The sequence below is a fragment of the Typopeltis vanoorti genome, chromosome 17, assembly GCF_054136105.1.
Source record: "Typopeltis vanoorti isolate ZY-2024b chromosome 17, IOZ_Tvanoo_1.0, whole genome shotgun sequence".
NCBI lineage: Eukaryota > Metazoa > Arthropoda > Arachnida > Uropygi > Thelyphonidae > Typopeltis > Typopeltis vanoorti.
Window position 1 is genome coordinate 79342498 of NC_143565.1, and position 18188 is coordinate 79360685.

The 18188-nt window shown below is 34.8% G+C and overlaps 1 protein-coding gene across 8 annotated transcripts in view; it reads left to right on the plus strand.

Annotated features, from left to right (window-relative positions):
* The window catches only part of pps (protein partner of snf), a 553267-nt gene that overhangs the window by 452909 nt on the left and 82170 nt on the right, over positions 1-18188 (plus strand). For 7 of the 8 annotated variants that reach the window (XM_090406767.1, XM_090406773.1, XM_090406769.1 and 4 more), the window contains 2 exons: positions 7088-7241; positions 16994-17083. In XM_090406767.1, coding sequence (XP_090262893.1) covers positions 7088-7241; positions 16994-17083 — 244 coding nt within the window. The remainder of the gene's footprint in view (positions 1-7087; positions 7242-16993; positions 17084-18188) is intronic. The other variant, XM_090406772.1, reaches the window with a different exon arrangement.

Below are 18188 nucleotides of genomic sequence, written 5' to 3' on the forward strand. Positions count from 1 at the left end.
TTAGCATTCAGGAATGTGTGAGCAGAGCTAATCTCAGGTATTATGGTCATAAACAAATGGGAGAGTTAGCAAAACATTTGTTTGATGGCAGGAAAAACATCCAGAGGAAGACCATGATCTAGGTGCAATGATGCAGTTAGAAATGCCCTTGAAGACTGATTTTTTTTTTTTTTTTTTGAAGGGATATCATAGATAGCAATAATTTAATACTCTCATATTATTATTATTATTGGCTACTCCATGGAGTCCTTAGACTCATCGAGAGAGGCTAAACATCATGCCAAGCACTGTCCAACATTCGTGCGGTATCTATCATACTTTACTCTGAATTCATTCACAGTCATGGCACCCACAACAAATTCTGGCAACCTATTTCCACTCATGCACCACTCTCCAAGCAAAAAAATGTAGTTCTTACATCCATGCTAGCTACACTCTTGGCTCAATTTCCAAGGATGGTCCCTAGTTCTCCCACCACCATCCCTGTACTGTTCTGAAAAATTTTCTCTGTATTAATCTTGTAAATCCTTCTGTAATTTGCATGTCTCAATCATATCACCCCTTTTCTTCCTGTCAACCAATTTCATAACCTACAAATCTTGTAAGATTCATTCTATAGACCTGATACTATCTTTGTATCACTCACCTCTGGATCCTCTCCACCTCTTCCTTCTCAAGAAACCCAGGTGACCTGATCTGCATGCAGTAGCCAAGGTTCTATAAAGAGGTATAATAACTTACTTGCTTGCCTCTGCTCATCAGGGTATTCTTCATTAACCAAGTAATCCGATGAGCTGCTATAGCCACTTTTGCAATATGTCCTCTAAACTTTAACTCCCTATCCACTAACCCCCCCCCCCCCCAAAAAAAAAATCCCTGGCTTCATCAATTTTCCAGAGTACAGTTTCATCATGTGGTGCACAACTGGTAATCTTTTCACCCCAAAATGCATAACCTTACACTTTGCTACATTAAACTGACATCCATTCTCTTTTTCCCAGACTGCCAATTTATCCAAATCATCTTGCAACTTTAATATCATCTGTATTAATTATTGCTCTTCCCAATTTTACATCATTGGCAAACAACTGAATAGATCATTTCCTATATCATTAATGAACAAATTAAATAGTAGCAGCCCAAGAACAGAGCCCTGTGGCATGCTGCTAGTCATAGGCCTTCTGCTGGACTCTACTCCTGAATAAACTACTCTCTGATATCTCTATAATAATATCTCTCTGATATCTCTCCATTAACCACCCTCTTATCTTCTTCACCAGCTTTATATATATCCCCATGTGCTTTTAATCTCTCTTTTAATGATATCTTCCTTTACACCATTGCACACATTTTCATGCATATTCTCTGTTCCGTCCACCATTTCAAACTTGCAACCTGGCCAGCACTTCTGACCTTTGCTTTCGTAGCCTTTTTTGCACACTCTCCCACCACTATCACTTTCAAGCCAAAGTCCACTCACTCTTGGTAATGTGTATAACTTGCAGACATTGCACTGAACGAAGTCCATCTGGTCGAATTCTTTAATGCCTTGGAAGCCATTGTTCTGCTTCACATCAGTGCCATGTGCTACACTATGAAACTTACCATGCAGAAAGACTATATTGACTATATTTAAATGAAAATTTTAACTTAAATCTAATTACCACCATAATACAATCTAGTTCTAACGCAACTTTTAACTAATATCACTATTTTTTCTAAACTAAACAACTTGGCTTTCAGAGCTATCCAAACCCAGGTCTACTACCTTTATGCCAATGTATCCTCTGACATCCTTTGAAGGTACATATTATTATCATCATCAGAGATTCCTAGGGAGTTACGGGCTTGCTAAGGGAAGTCACACCAGTACAGTATCAGATAATGAGTAGAAAAGCTTATGTGTTGGCAGTACATGTTAGTATATTTCACTGGTAATATATTCAGAATCTTCAGAGTACAAGAACAGTTTGTCACAGTACATGAAACAACAATTTGGTATAACAGCGGGACTAGTTTAAAAAAAATGTAATGGACAACACAAGGAACTAAAGTCCTAATTGGTGCCATATATTGTTGGATAAAGAAACAGAAAACAAGTATTAATTAGATCTTAAAATAACTGTCTCTCAGATTTTTGGTAAATTAATACAGCCATACTTGTTGAGGTTTGGAGTATGTTTAAAAGCTGTTGTTGATTCCAAAAACAAAATCTCTGACTTAAAATGACTTCTGTGTAGCACTTTTGATCCTTTGTGAAAGGAGATCCAAGGTCTGATCTGCTAAACCCAACTTCCATAACAGTAGTGCCAAATGTATTTTTTATGTTCTCCACGATGGATGTTAACTTCTTCCTGTTTGTCCATAGCAAGCCAGGTCACAAGAAGCAGGTGCATCATATGCTCTTGGACATGGTAAAAAAGAAGAGAGTTTGTCCTTTGGTGAACAGATGAGAGTTGCCAGTTTGACGTATCATTTAAACATGGTTCATAGCTGATATTTATTAAGCACTCTAGATATCTTTTCAGATGTGCCTTGAATGTATGGGATGGTAACAGTTTTGCTGTAGTCTTGTACACCTCCGAATCAAACTCAAACCCAATACACAGTTTTGCAGATGACATCACATTACATTCCTCCCTTTCATTTGACAAACCCTACTCTACAGAACTCACCTCAACCCACAGAACATAAACCACCACTGCCCTTAATTCTGACCTCCAAGCCATCCGCCAATGGGGCTCAGATAACCTCGTCAACTTCAATTCTAGTAAAACCCAGTTCTGTCTTATTTCTCACAAAAAAGAACCATTTTCCCCAGCATTGTTTTCGATAGCCCTCAAATTCTCAGACAAGATGAAATTTCTCTCCTCGGAATTACCTTGACATCAAGCCTCCTGGCATAAACACATCACAACCATTGCATCCTCACCTTCCAAAAAAACTAGGCTTCCTCTTTCGCTCAAGATGCTACTTCACCTCTAAATAGCTGTTAACACTATGCAAGTCACAAATCCGCCCAGCCCTCGAATACTGCTCTCACATCTGGAGTGGGGCTCCAAAAAGCTCCCTTAAAATGCTCGACTCAATACAGAGGAGAGCATTTAGACTAATAAATGTGACCCATCCCTCACCAACTCACTCCCCCCACTTTCACATAGACGCCTGGTCTCCGCAATCTGTATATTCTATAAATATTTTCATGAGAAATGTTCATCTGAAACAACATCAATAATTCCCCCACCCTGTACTAAGCCCGTTGGAACACATACAGCTGCCGCCCAACATCCTTTCACAGTACACCTCGAAACCCACTGAACAAATTTCTTTTCCTTCTCATTCATCCCTGCTACAGCAGTATTGTGGAACAGTCCTCCCCCGTATTTCCCAAGAAATACAACATACAGGCATTCAAATCTAACATAAACAAGTTTCTCCTTCCGCAACCCACCATCCATATACGGTACTAACGTACTACAGGTTGACCAGCCAACCTCCTGTATATAGGTCCAACATAAAAAAATAATCTTCTTCTTTTTCTTCTGCAGCTTCTCCCACTTAAGTGGGGTCACTGTTGATAATGAGTCTCCTCCACACCTTCCTGTCTTGGGCTGTCACCACATCCAAGTTCTTCATCATCAGGTTCTCTTCTTTGGCTGCCCATGCTTCCACCTTCCTTGCACATCCATCTGCATGACCCTTCTTCCCACATATTCGTCCTCCCTCCTTCACATGACCAAACCATCTCAACCTTGCCTCCTGTATTTTCGCTCCTAAGTTCATAACTTTCACTGTTCCTCTGGCATAGTCATTTCTCAGACGATCCTTTCTGGTCACACCGCACATCCACCTAAGCATTCTCATCTCTGCTACTTCATCCTGCTGATGTAAACATAAAAAAATAAATAAATAAATAAAAAATAAATAAAAAAATTAGAATAACCGAAGAAAATATGTTGAGTGATTTGCAGTTCTGATTTATTGCATAGAAAATAATTATTAAAAATATGAATTAGCATCATCTAAGTCTATGTACTTTGTAGATTATATAACCATATAAACACATAAATTATAAAAAAACTGTTATTTGAAAACATTCAGAAAATTAGCATAATTTTTAACATAGTTCAAAATGTTAGAATGTTCCAAATTTTTCCAATTGGTTTGAGAGAGCATTGAAATAGCACATATTTCAGTAGCTGTGGGACTGACTCGTGTGTGAGGAATTGTTTTCACGTGGAATTCAGTTAATCATTTGCTAAACATGGGTCGAACAAATGACATATCGGAAGCTAAGAAATTTCATATGGTGTCTCTAAAAAAAGAAGCCCAAACTCCACAGTTTATAGCTAAGGAATTGAAATGTTCTCAAGCAAGCATGAGTACAGTATTGAGACAGTATTCTAATAACCGGAGTTTTTAAAATAATCACTGCAGTAGTGGTTGAAAGGTCATAACTACATCAAGAGATGAGAGAAGATTGAAGAATATCGTAAAGAAAAACACTTCTGAAGTGTAAAGTAATTTCACAGGAGATGGAAAGAACTAGGTGTTAACGTGTCTAAATCTTCGATATTGAGATTGCTTCACAAATTGGATTTTAAATCACATGTGCCTAAGACAAAGCCGCTTGCGACTTCCATGCAAAAGGCAGCTACAGTGCAATGGTGTAAGCAAAAGCAAAGACTGTTTGGGAGTCGAGAGGGAGTCATGATATGGGCTTATATGGCTGCAGAGGGTCCAGGGTGGCTGTGTATTGTGTATGAAAGAGTGAATTCCAAAGCGTACTAAGAAATTCTTCAGCACTTTATGTTACTGGCATTGGAATATGTATGTGATGATGATTTTCTTTTTCAACAAATTTCAGCTTCTTGTCACACTTCCATGATCACTACTAGATAGCTCAAAGAAAGGCAAATCAGTGTAATTCCTTGGCCGACAAACTCACCAGATTTAAACCCCATTGAGAATTTGGTGGGGAATTATGAAGAAATATCTTCAAGAAGTTGTTGTCCCAAGAGACAAAAATGAACTTGTTTCTAGTCTGCAGACTATATGGGCATGTTTTGATAAAAACGGTCTGTGAACCACTATTAAATAATTTGCCGAACCGTTTACGAACAATCATAAAAGCTAAGGGGAATGCAACAAAGGTATTAATTATCATGTTGTTTCCCCTTTGACTGTAATTTTTGTGCATTTATTTTCGCATTATTCTAATATTTTTGAATCACATTTGAAGTTATTCTAATTTTTGTGAATATTTTTAAATAACAGTTTTCTTATAATTTATATTACATTTTATCTGTTTACATGGTTATATAATGTACAAAGTAGATTATATAATTCATGGTTGGTAATAATTATTTTCTATGCAATAAATTACAATTGCAAATCATTCAACACATTTGCTTTGATTATTCTAATTTTTGATTTGGAGGTGTATAAGAACAATGGAGGGGATTTCTGGAAAGCATTTAGTATTTTTTCTATTCTATGAGGTTATTGCCATGTGTTAGAAAAGTGTGATACAAGTGAGTGAGTTCAGTGGTAAGAGCATTGCCACTGAATCACATATCTCAGGCTTTGTGGTGTTTTTAGGATACCATACTATTGTGCTGGATGATAATGTGAATGTTTGTGCAAATACTTCCTATATGTGTGGGTTTTCTGTAAAAGAGAAAAAAGATAATGAACCATGAGGAAGGCATGTGATCAGTGTATCTAGGAAGGGCAGATAGTCATTAGCTTCCTGTTCCATTGTGCAGTGGATTTAAGGGCTATTTAAATGCACTAAAATTGTATCCAGTGTGTCTGGACCATGTGACCTAATAGCAAACACATCTTCAACATAGCACAGCCAAACCACTGGTTTGATAGTGAGTGTATTCATAACTAGGTGTTCTAAGTGTTCTGTGTAGAAATTGTTTAAAGAGGAGAAAAGGGACAGCCCATTGCTGTCCCATCTAGTTGTTTGTATAAATTTCATTTCCATGCAAAATAACCTACATATACTGTAAATTTAAATAATTCAAATATATCTGGGGGCAAATGTGACTTTAGCAAATCAAGGGTTTCAATTGTACATTGTAAATTGGTAAATATTAAAACTAATCATTATCTATGAACTTTTTAAGATATGATTTTTTAATATATTTTTTAGATGAACAGAATTTTTAACAAATTAAGAAGAATCATTTGTGAGAGGGTAATTTAGCTAAATGGTTAGCAAGTTTATATGTGGAACTGTTTATACTATCCACAATTGGGAATAGGGGTGTACCTTGTTTGTGAGTTTTTGGTGCTCCATATATTCTGGGTGCTTTAACATGAATAGGCTTGAGTTTGTTAACTGTTTCTTTTGTCCAGGAAGTGACTTTCTTCAACAATTTGTGAACTTTATTCTTTTTGAGAGTTAGTAGGATCATGATCTATAATTCCGTATGTAGACTGATCTTATAAAAGTATATGCATTTTGCTTTCATATTTTGCTAAATCGATCACCATAGTTGCATTACCCTTGTCTGCTTTAGTTATTACAATATTGTTGTAATAACTAAATTGTAATATTACTGTATAGCTCTTTTAAAACAGTAATTTCTTTTTTGGCATATTGTATTTGGGAGGTTTGGAATGATTAAGGATGCTAGTTACATCCAAATGAATCTATTTGACTATCATTGGAGGAAGGGTGTATATTCAATGAGAGCTATTATTTTTACATTTGGAACTTGCCTGGGTGTAACAGCAAAGTTATGTCCTTGACTTAACATGGTAACAGCTTCATTCATTAGGGCTAGTGAATAAATTCATAACAATGTGATCTTATTGTAATTGTAGTCATTCCATAGCACAGTGTTGTTGGAGGATATCAAATTTTTTCTGATGCCAGCTTTTGATATTGATTTCATTTTAATATTATAGTATTTGATAATATTCAATATTTCTAATAATCCTTAATATCTATTTATTATTATTATTACGTATTTATGGCTCATCCTAGGTTATGGTCATTAGTATTATTATGAATCACAACATTAAAAACCTGGATTTGAAAAAAATTGTTTCTTTGTTTTCTTCCTTTTAGCTCTCCAGATACAACTACTCCCTATCAGAATGCCATTGGCCATACAAATAAAGGTCTATCTTCTGTATGGAAGGGATTTATTGTGATGCTAGATGTTACTAAATTCGTCACAAGTGCATATAAAGTATCAGGTCCAACTGATTTTCTAGCTCAAGTAAGTAAATATGCATGTAATTGAAATGCATATGCCTTGTCTGTATGTGTTGTTTGTTCCAAAAAGACAAAATATTTTTTATATTATAATAACTACATTTCATTATTTTACAAGTCACTTCATTATTTCTGCATTCCAATTATACCACCAGTTGTTTTAATTTTATAAAGAGTGGTCTGATATCCTGTACTGATTTTAAATTTTAATAACTGAAAATATACAACTGTTTAGTAAAAAAATATATGAAAGTTCAAGTCATAAGAGTTTTATTCAATGCAGTTTTTAATTATCACACTTTGTGTCACACTATAATATAGAGAATTTACCCTCATACCACATTTTGGTATAATGTAAACAACAGGTACCTTTGCAGTCAATTCTCTGTAGATCATTCAGGGCATGATCAGAAAGACCAGATTTACCATAGTTATTAAATTTAATGTGCCGTTTATTTATTTATTTTTTTTTTTTCAGATAGGAAGTGTGCACCCTGTTTCACTTATATAGGGCAAATTACAGGTGCAATGAATACAGTATACTCCAGGGTGGGCCAGGGGAGGAATTGGATCATTGGATGAGTTGAATGAGTTCTTTAATTTTGCATTTAGGCATTAAGGTTGTATTTCTGTAATATTCTGTTTATCTGATATCTCTTTAATGTATGAAATGGCTACAGTTTTATTGGAGTCTAGTTTAATTTTGTTTTTAAGTGGAGTCTTGTGAAGAATTTTGTTGCAGTATTTTTGCTGTAGCCATTTTTCAGGAAGGTATTGCTGATAACTTTTAATTTAAGCGCCTGTTTACTGGAGCAAATCTTCAAAACCCTGTTTTTTAGTGTGTTAATGACACCTGGTTTTTGTGTTGAGTGGTGGTAAGAGTTTCTGTGTATATATTGGCCAGTATGGTGTAGGCTTGTGGTAAACACTGAAGGAAAGACTGCCAGAATATACATGTGACAAGTATATCTAGAAAGGAAAGTGTGTTGTGAATTGTATGTGTTTGTGTTGTTTGTTTAGATGGCTGAGGAAAATGTCTAATGTCTGGCAGCCATGGAACCAGATAACAAAAATATCGTCAACGTATCTAAGCCAGACTTTGGGTTTCAAACTGGAGGAGTCTAAAGTACATTGCTCAAAAGCATCCATATAACAGTTAGCAACTGGGGGAGGGGATAGTGGTGAGCCCATGGCTGTGCCTTCTTTTTGTAGGTAAAAAGTATTTTGCCAAACAAAATAGCCAGAACATAGTACATGGGCAAAGAGCATCCTGATTGGGTGGGAATTTGTCCTGTAAAAGAAGAATTGTGCATTGGTTGGGACATTTCTGAAAAGGGCAGAGACGTCAAAACTGACTAATAAATCACTTTTTTTTAGTCTGATGTCTTAATTTTGTTTACAAAGTGTAGTGTGTTTTTAATAAAGGGGGGAGGAGATGATCTATCAACTCCTTGAGTGTTGACTAGTTTCTTGGTTAGATGATAATTGGGTCTGTCGATACCTTTAACTATTGGCCGAAACAGTACATTCTGCTTGCGAATCTTGGGTAAACCATAAATTCTGAGGGAATGAGTGCAGGGGATACAGTTAAAAAGCTACTTTCACACTAAGCTTGTTTGTAGTCTCCATAATTTTACTAAAATGACAAAAGATAGGGCAACAGTATACAATCCTGCTGCATTTCTTCTTTCCATTTGAACACTGTCTGTTTCTCCAAGAGTGTTTTTACTGAAGCTTCTTGGTTGTCATACAGCTCTCTCTTATCAAGAGAATTAAATGCTCAGGTATTTCCATTGATCCCATTACAATCCACAATATGTTGTGATCCATGCAATCAAAAGCTTTCCCATAATCAATTAAACGGATGAATACTTCTTTCTAAAATTCTCTTGTTCTTTCCATAATCCATCTAATGTTGGTCTCTAGTTCCTCTACCTCTCCTAAAACATCCCTGTTCTTGTGGCATTTTTCTAGTCACATATGATCCCAGCCATTGTTGGATCACTTTCAGCATAACTTCACTTGCATGTGAAATTAAAGCAATGGTCTGTAATTCTCACAGCCTGTGGGATTTAATATTTTTGAAATTGGGATGAATACTGATGTTTTCCAATCTCTAGGCCAGTGTATTTTCTTCCAAATCTATTTACAAATTTCATTCAATATATTCACTATTTCATCCTCAATTGCTCTCATAATTCAACTGACACTCCATCGGCTCCAGGAGCTTTTCCTTTTGTCAGTTGTTCTATTGCTGTTATCACTTCACTTTTCATTATCATTGGTTCCTTGACAAATTCTCTCCTTTCAAGTTTTCCTTCAATATTATTAGCTTTCTTGAACAAATCCTCTACATACTCTTTCCATCTTTTTTTTTCCTTCACTGCTTCTTGTTCCATCAGACATTTTTCCAAATTACTTTTTACAACTTGTAATTTAGGGATAATCTTGCCTGTAACATTATTTATTTTTTTAAACAGATCTCTTGTTCTAACTGTAATGTTGCTTTCTTCAATTTCCTTGGACCTTTTGTTTAGATGTTTTTTATCTTATCTTTCCTTGCATGTCTCTGGAAATCTGCACTCTGTTGTCTAACCCTTTCTTTGTTTCTCTGAGGTTTCATTTTTCTTCTTTCATCTTCTGTTTGAATAACTTTTTCTGACAATGATTTGCAATCTTTCTTTGTTGTTGATGCTTTTATGCCTGTACATTTTATTTCTTCTTGCAGTTCTTCTAATTCTCTTCCTGTCTTCTCCAGACTTTTTTAATTTCTTTCTGACTTCTACTTTAAATGCTTCATTTATATGATTTAAATCAAATCTGATACTGTTCTTTTTTTTCTTCTTAGCCTTTAATTTCAATTTAACTTCAGCTATCAATAATTCATGATCTGAGCATAGTTTGCACCAGATAGTGCTTTTGTTGCTTGGATAATACTTTTCCACCTTCTGCTGGTAATATATATAATCTATCTGATTTCTGTATTCACATTAGGTAAGTCCATGTTACATTTGTTTGTGTTTTACATACCTAGTTTCGTCTTGTTGTTCTTTACTTAAACTTCATGAATTGTTGTAAATGTTGTCTGCCTCCATTTACTTATTTCTACTATATCTTATGTTCTCACACACACTATATAGTCTAACAAATTTATTTGTTTTTTGACTGCACCAGTTAGACCATGTATTGAAAGCAAGACTGTAAGATTTTTAGACTAAATACAAAGCAGATATTGTTTTTATTCCCCACTTATGTTAATCTTAACCTTTAATTTTTTTTGGGATTTTTGTGCATTGACAGAATCAGTCCAACGTGTTGTTCACAAACCATTTAATTAAATCAAAAAGGATCACTTACACAGTCTGATCCATATTAACACACACACACACACACACACACACACATATATATATATATGTCTCACTTCCACAGAAGAAGACCTTCAAACAGAGCTTAACTTCTTGAAAAACACCTTCTTAAATAATGGATATTCATCTCGTAACATCACTAAACGTTTGAGACTACACCAATAAACAACCTCGACAAGAAGATGATTCCAACCCTATCACTCATATACAGTTACCATTTATCAGCTCTCATACCTCAAAACTATCTAGGATTATGAAGAAATTCAACATAAAGACCGACTATACTACTCTGCCAAAACTTCGTTCTTTTCTGAGTCGACCAAAACACAAACAACTGCATTTTCCTGGTGTTTATAAAGTGCAACTGTGGTCGACCTTATTTTGGCCAGACAGATAAATCTGTTTCACTTCGTCTTGAGGAACATAGACATGACATCTCCTACAGTAGAACATGAGTGAGTGCCCTTTCCAGTCATGTTCTCTTCTCTGCAAACTCTAACCTCGAAGAACGGCCACACCAAGTTGATTGGGATTTATATATACACAACTTTTATATATAAACACAACCAATTTATATATATATGCAAGGATGAATTTGAATGACGAATTATTGAATCAAAAGAAATAGTTCTGGACCCTTCACACTTGAACAACAATCTAAGCTACAATTTGCCTGATTCCCATAGCGCAGTAATCCAATACTGGCACTCTAAAATTAGCTGTCGCACATATTCGACTCATACCAACAGTAGCACGCGGTCACCTATTCAAATATGACTGTTACTATTCTGCTTCTTTTTATTAAGCTGGAAAGTCCATGTTTTTTACATTGTTATTTTTGTAAGTCTTATGTTATTTCTTTCTCACCTGAAGAAGTCGGAACACTGATGAAACTAGTCATGATTTATTAAAGGTTTTTGTTATACTTTCTCGAGTTCTGGTCAGTTAAATTTTAATTTTTATAAATGTATACATCCCGAGTCAATCCTAATTACAACAATATATATATATATATATATATATATACAATTGCATTACAAGTTTTTGTTAATTTCAAATCTTCCTGATTCAGACTTAGTTCTATGTTTCTTCCCTTAAAATTAAATCTAGACCAATCCTAATCATACATACACAAACTGGATATAAAGCATACCTTGAGTAAGCTTAAATCAATATTAATTTACATTATCTAGTACAGCAGTCTTCTTGCTCTTACAGTAATTAATTATACACAATTGAGATTAAGACACACCTTGAGTGAGCTTATATCAATATTAACTTACACAGTCTTATTGTCCCCATAAGTAGACACACTTGATATACATTCTTGGTTGGAAATATTACATATTTTTGTTCAGCACTGCCTTTTACATGAATCCTTTTCCCACACAAAAGTGCTTTTTTTTCTTCTTTCCTTCTGCTGGCTTGTTTTTGACTTCCCGCCAAATTTCTTCTTTGTTCGAGTTGTCAATTATTCTATCCCATCTAGGACCCTTAACATGGTAGCAATGTGAAGCTCTTTCATAGCGAGATGTTCCGATGATCGACACAGTATCTCATGGCGGTGGATCTAGGTAGGAGAAGATTCAGAAATCTAAGGCCTACGATTCTTCTCTTTCAATTACCAACAACAGACCTCACGTGGTGGTGTACCCAGGTAAGAGAAGATTGAGAAACCTAAGACAAAAATCCTTCTCAGCTATTTGGCTTATAAAGGCCCGGACTTTAATTGTATGCAGGCGCGTCTCTCGAAACTTTTATATATGGTCATATATTGATATCCGAACATGATAACGTTGTACTTTGCACGTCTTTTGAAATTGCCACGTGTGGACATGAGTTAACAGCTTTGCATAATGACATCATGTGCCACATTATTTTAACAAAGGCCATGGTTAAGTTATTACAGACAAAATTGACATTTCTGTAAGTTATCTCTCTAGAAAAACATGTAAAAATGAACATGATAAGTTACTTATCATGAGAGATTTTACATACAATATTCTTTTATTGTTTAAAGCAAGTGTTTGCAATAAAGCAACTTCTTGACACAAAACTCCAACATCCTTTCTTTTTCTTCTTCTCAGTTCTAAATCAAATTTTCCAGTGATGCCTCATTCTTCTTCTTCTTCTTTTTCTCACACTTTTGCATTCCAATCACCTAATTTCAAGAGAAAATCTGTTTTATCAATACTGTATACCAACATTTCTCAACCTTTCTAAGCCCAATGACCAGTAAAATGCCTAAAACAATTCTATGGACCACTAAGTTATATATTTTTTTACAAAAACCGGTGTGGGGGATTACCAACATTTGGGAAAAACTGTGCCATTTATAACATAATAAATCTAAAATCATGTTTTGAATACATATGGAAACATAATTAATTAAATTGGAAGTAAACGATTAAATGTGTATCATCATTGAACAAAGTTTCCATTTTTATTAAACAAATAAATAATATGATATAATTATGTTACTATTTACTTTTAATGAGATGGTTGAGCTTCTTTGCCCTTGCAGAGTTGCTGGATATCTGGCTCAGTATTGTCAACTTCAGTTGAAGATCGGCACACACACTAAGATGATTTCTGTATTTTGTTTTTATTTGAAGGAGCAATGAAAATCCCTTCTCACGAAGTTAGGTTGTAGAAAATTGCATGATGATTTTCAATGCTTATTCAGATAATTCGGGAAATTCACTTCTCACTGAAGGCGAGATCCAGAATCGAGCCAAACAAATATCACGGAATTGCATTTTAGGTCCACTGTCATTTGCAAGCTCAGTTAACTGTTCTCTTCTCAATAATGAAAAGTCGTTCTCGTGACTGTAAGCCTGAAATGGATTGCAAACCCACAGAAATTTCTTATAAAAGTTATTCAGAAAATATATTTCAAAATTCTGTTTCAGAGTTTTAAAGTGGTTACAAACCTTTTCCAGAAACTTAGAATCAACAAAAATATCATTTTCCATTAAAAAGGATTCCAAAGTTGGAAAACATGCAGATTGTCTGTCTAATCCATAACACCAGTTTTTTCTTGAATGCCTTTACTTTGGTATAGGCATCAGGAACAGTTGAAGAATTTGCCTGAAGGGGAAGAGATTTAGATCATTTAATTTCGAAAAAATGTCTGAAAGATAGGAGTGTTGATAACCATGCTTTGTCAACAAGGAGTGATGCAAAATCAGAATTACATTCATTTACAAACAATAACACTTCATACCTTAATTGAAATAACCTTGTTAGTACTTTGCCCCTGGAAAGCCAGAAAATTTCAGAATGAAGCAAAAGTTGTATATATTCACTGCCCATTTCATCGCAGAGTACTGAAAATAACCTGTTATTTAACGGTCGAGCCTTAATAAAATTAACTAGCTTTACAGCGTTGTATAGCACAGTTTTAAATTCTGGTGGCATTCCTTTGGGGGTTTTACTAAATCACTTAAGGAATGACAACATAGATAAGAATATAACTTAAATTACAGTTTAATTAATATTTCCGATATTTCGGCAACGTCACGTTGCCATCTTCAAAAGGAACTTACAAAAAAGGCACGTGCATGTAGGCACTACAACACAGTAATTGAGAATGAAGTGATGAAGCTGTTGTTCTCCTAAAAGTCCTGATGGTGCCCCCATAGCGGGCTAAGTAGGTGTTCGTGGCCGTTGGGCTGAAGGTCTGCTGATGTAAGCCTCCCAAATTTGGGGCAATCTCATACAGCCAAATTTGTTGAGGTTTGGAGAGTTTCTTAGGGCTGAGTCTGATTCTATTAATAGTCTTTCGAATTTGTATTTGCTACGGTGTATTACTGTAGCTTTCTTCCGCCGTATTTTGTGCCGTGTATCCAGAGCATGGTCTGCAAGACCAGAGTGGCTGTACTTATGAAACCGGATGTAGACCTTGTGTTCCGAAATTCTGATATTCGCTGTCCTGCCTGTTTGGATAAAGTAAGACAGTTTACAGCTGCAAGGGACCTGGTATACACCAGGTAGGTCTAGGGGAAGTGGTTGGTCTTTAGTGGAGTGGATAAGGGTTGCCAATTTTCTGTATGGTCTGTAACAGAAGGTCAAGTCGTGTTTTTTTTTAAATTTTGGTAATTTTTTCCAAGGCGCCTCGGATGTAGGGAATGGTGATGTATTTAGAGTAATCATTGTTGTGAGGGGGGGGGGGAGTGGGGTTGTGGTTTGTTAGTTTCAATTTTTTTGGGAAGGAGGGGTAGTCATCGGCTGAGAAAGTGTTGAGGATGTGATTTAGTTCAGTGTTTAGGGCCTTGTCGTTAGACTAGATTAGTTTAGCCCTGTTGTATAGTGTTTTCACTACTCCATATTGTTGTGTGTGGGGGGGGGGAATTATTGGTGAATGTACCAGCCTGTATGGGTGGGTTTTCTATAAACTGAGAAAACCAATGTTCCATCAGGCTGGCAGGTGACTAGTGTGTCTAGGAAAGGGAGGCTAACTCTCCCCTGTGTATGAAACAATGTACCCAGTCATATCCGGAGCTACTTCCTTGACCTTAGATACAACCCCACTCTGCCTGTCTGTAAGGGCACGAGCTCCATCCAAACAGAAGGCCATACATTTTTCCCACTAGATCCCTTTGTGTATTATGTAATTATTGCAAGTGTGAAATATTTCTTCCCTGGTTGTTCAGGATGACAAAGTTCTACAAAACAGAATATCGTTATGAATGTTGTTACCATGCGCATATTAACTGCGCATCATTTGTAACATCAGTAGTCTCATCTGTAATGCATAATAAGGACTCTTCTTAACTCTTTCGATTAACTAAGATTCTACGTCACCTGCCATATCATTAATTCTGCAACTGACAGTGTCATTAGAAAAAGGAATCAAATCAACATCTTTTAGTAACTTGTTGGCAAACATAGTTTTTACCACATCTTTTATAGCTGGAAGTAGTAAATTTTCCCCGATAGAATGGGGTTTCCCTGTTTTCGCTTTGTGCAAACTTAAGAGATAGGATGCTTTCAGCACCTTGCTATTAATCAAACCCATGACCAAAACTATATCTTTTCCATGATTTAATGTCCATAAGCATCACTGAAAAAATTCAATTGGCTTATTTTTAACATCACAATGTTTAGTTTCTAAATGTCGTGGGAGTTTCACAAGTTTCACGCACTCATTCAACAACACTTCATAACACAAAACACATTGAGGTTTCTGTTCACTTTCATCTCCACACCAGGTAAACCCAAATTCCAAATATGAACTGTTATATTTCCTACTGTATTTTTTCTTGGAGTATCAGATTACTTACTGTAACAACACGTGTATCACAATTTGGGTTAACATCATCTTCAAAGTCCTAATTCTAAGCCATTTTTCTATTATTAAAAAATATTTCCGAAAAATATATAAATACTAGGATTAACTCACAACATACTTTGTCCAAGTATCACTTAGCACTTCTGAAAATATACTGAGCCTTGGTTGAAGGAGGAAAATCTTCAATAATAAAAATCAATAAACAACAAGTAATTGGTTGAAATGTGGGTAACATATGTTTAACTTCAAATCTGACAAACAGTAAGGGAAGGCAGAAGGAATAAAACCATATTGTTGTGCACTTAACCCCTCTTTTATTACTTGTCATTCAGTCATTCTGCAGCTATAAATTATTGTAGCAGCAGAATGTTCATGGAATGAACATTCTGCCGCTATTTGTTGGTTTTTTTAAGTATCCATTTTATTTCAATAAGTTTTACTTACTTATTCAATTTTAATTTGTTTTGTTTGGATAATTAAAAATATATATTTATTTATTTAAGTCTGCCTGTGGACCACAGGTTGAAAAAACACTGCTGTATACTAACTGTTGCATGATGCTGTAAAATTCTTTGATCTCATCTCCACTTGAATTTGTAGTGGGTGCATAACCAGTATGAATGTAATATTTACTGGATATGCCTTTATTCTGATTAGAATTATTTATCAGAAACTGGATTGTAAACCAAAATGTATTTTCTGTATTCTCTTTTAACTATGAATGCTTCTTCATTTCTTCTAAGATTTCCATGTCTAGAGTGGTACTTCATGAAATGATTGGTATCAAAGGGACTTTTGGCACCTGTCCATCTTAGTTCACTGATTCCTAAAATATTAACTTGAGTTCTTCTCTTTTTATTTTTACCAGTTCCAGTTTTCCTTGGTGAGTGCTTCTTACATTCTATGTAAAGCTAGTTCATTCCAGTAGTTTACACACATGTAGTCACTGTCTGTTGTGAACATGTTAATATGGAGTAATCATATTAAAAGATATTATTTTAATTGCTATGAGTGCTGAAATTATTAAAAAAAATTTTATATTTTGTTAAAATTATGAAATTTGTGGTCCTACATTGCAATGGAATATCTCTATAGGATATTCCTGACACCATCCAGGTTTGTGGCCGTATCATTCCAGACCAGGTATGGGAATATTTAAGCAAGATAAAGCAGTCTGGAAACAAGGTGAGCCCAATACATAATATATTTAATGTTTTTCAATATTAGTGTACATTTCTGTTAGAATGCCCAGGATGCCAAATTTATTCATTTTCACAAATAAAATTTAATACTTGATTCCATTTTTTTAATATTTTTTCATTCATTTTTTATGTTAAGAAAAGCAGTTTTTTTTTTTCTTTTAGCTTTCATCCCCATTTATGAATTGAATAAATCACATCAAATAAATTTCATGGGAAGAAGCTTTAGTTATTCCTGTTGGTTAGTTGGATTGCTATTGAGTCATCTTAGATTAAAGATTTTTCACTACGTGTTTAGCTGTCATTGCAAAACATGGATACAACATGGATACCACTGAAATTGAAGTAACATTCAGATACCATTGAAATAAAATGTATTAGAAATATAAGATGGCTGATTTCATCTGCTGTGGCTAGTTGTGTGGTTAATTATTCTTAGATCAAACTACTATTCAAATAATTTGGATATTGCATGATAACGTGTCATAAATAATTGAATTTTCTGTCCAGGATATTGTATTAAATTAGTGTGACTGTTGAACATTTTTTTTGTTTAATTAATTTATTTTTTTAAAACAAAATGAAAAGGAGTTATACAAATGAATTTGGTCTTCAAAAATTAAGGAAAAAAGAAGTTTGTATTAATAAAAAAATATAAGTAAATAAACTGATTCAGACAGTACAGTTTATAGGAAACCAATATCTGCAGTTTTTTCTGGCATTTTCTACAACATTCATTCAGATTTTTTCACTTCTTACTCCTGATGTAACAATGATGGTTTCTCTTGTATAAATCAATCTATTCTCTTTAATCCTGCAATTTTGAAAGATTGACCATATTTATTTTTTATTTTTGTCATTGCAAAAGCAAATCATACTGAAAACTTTGATCCTTAAACAATATCACTGAAATCTATGGTCCATCCTGCAATGATGAGAACTGAGAGCTAAGAATAGAAGATATGTATGAAATTGAGTAGTTTGAAGGCGATTCCTTGTTATCTTATATTCAGTTTTTAAAGCTGTGTTATTTGGATATCGCTTTAATTCGTCTTAGCTCTTAATCTTTTCAGCTAAACAGTGATTTATTT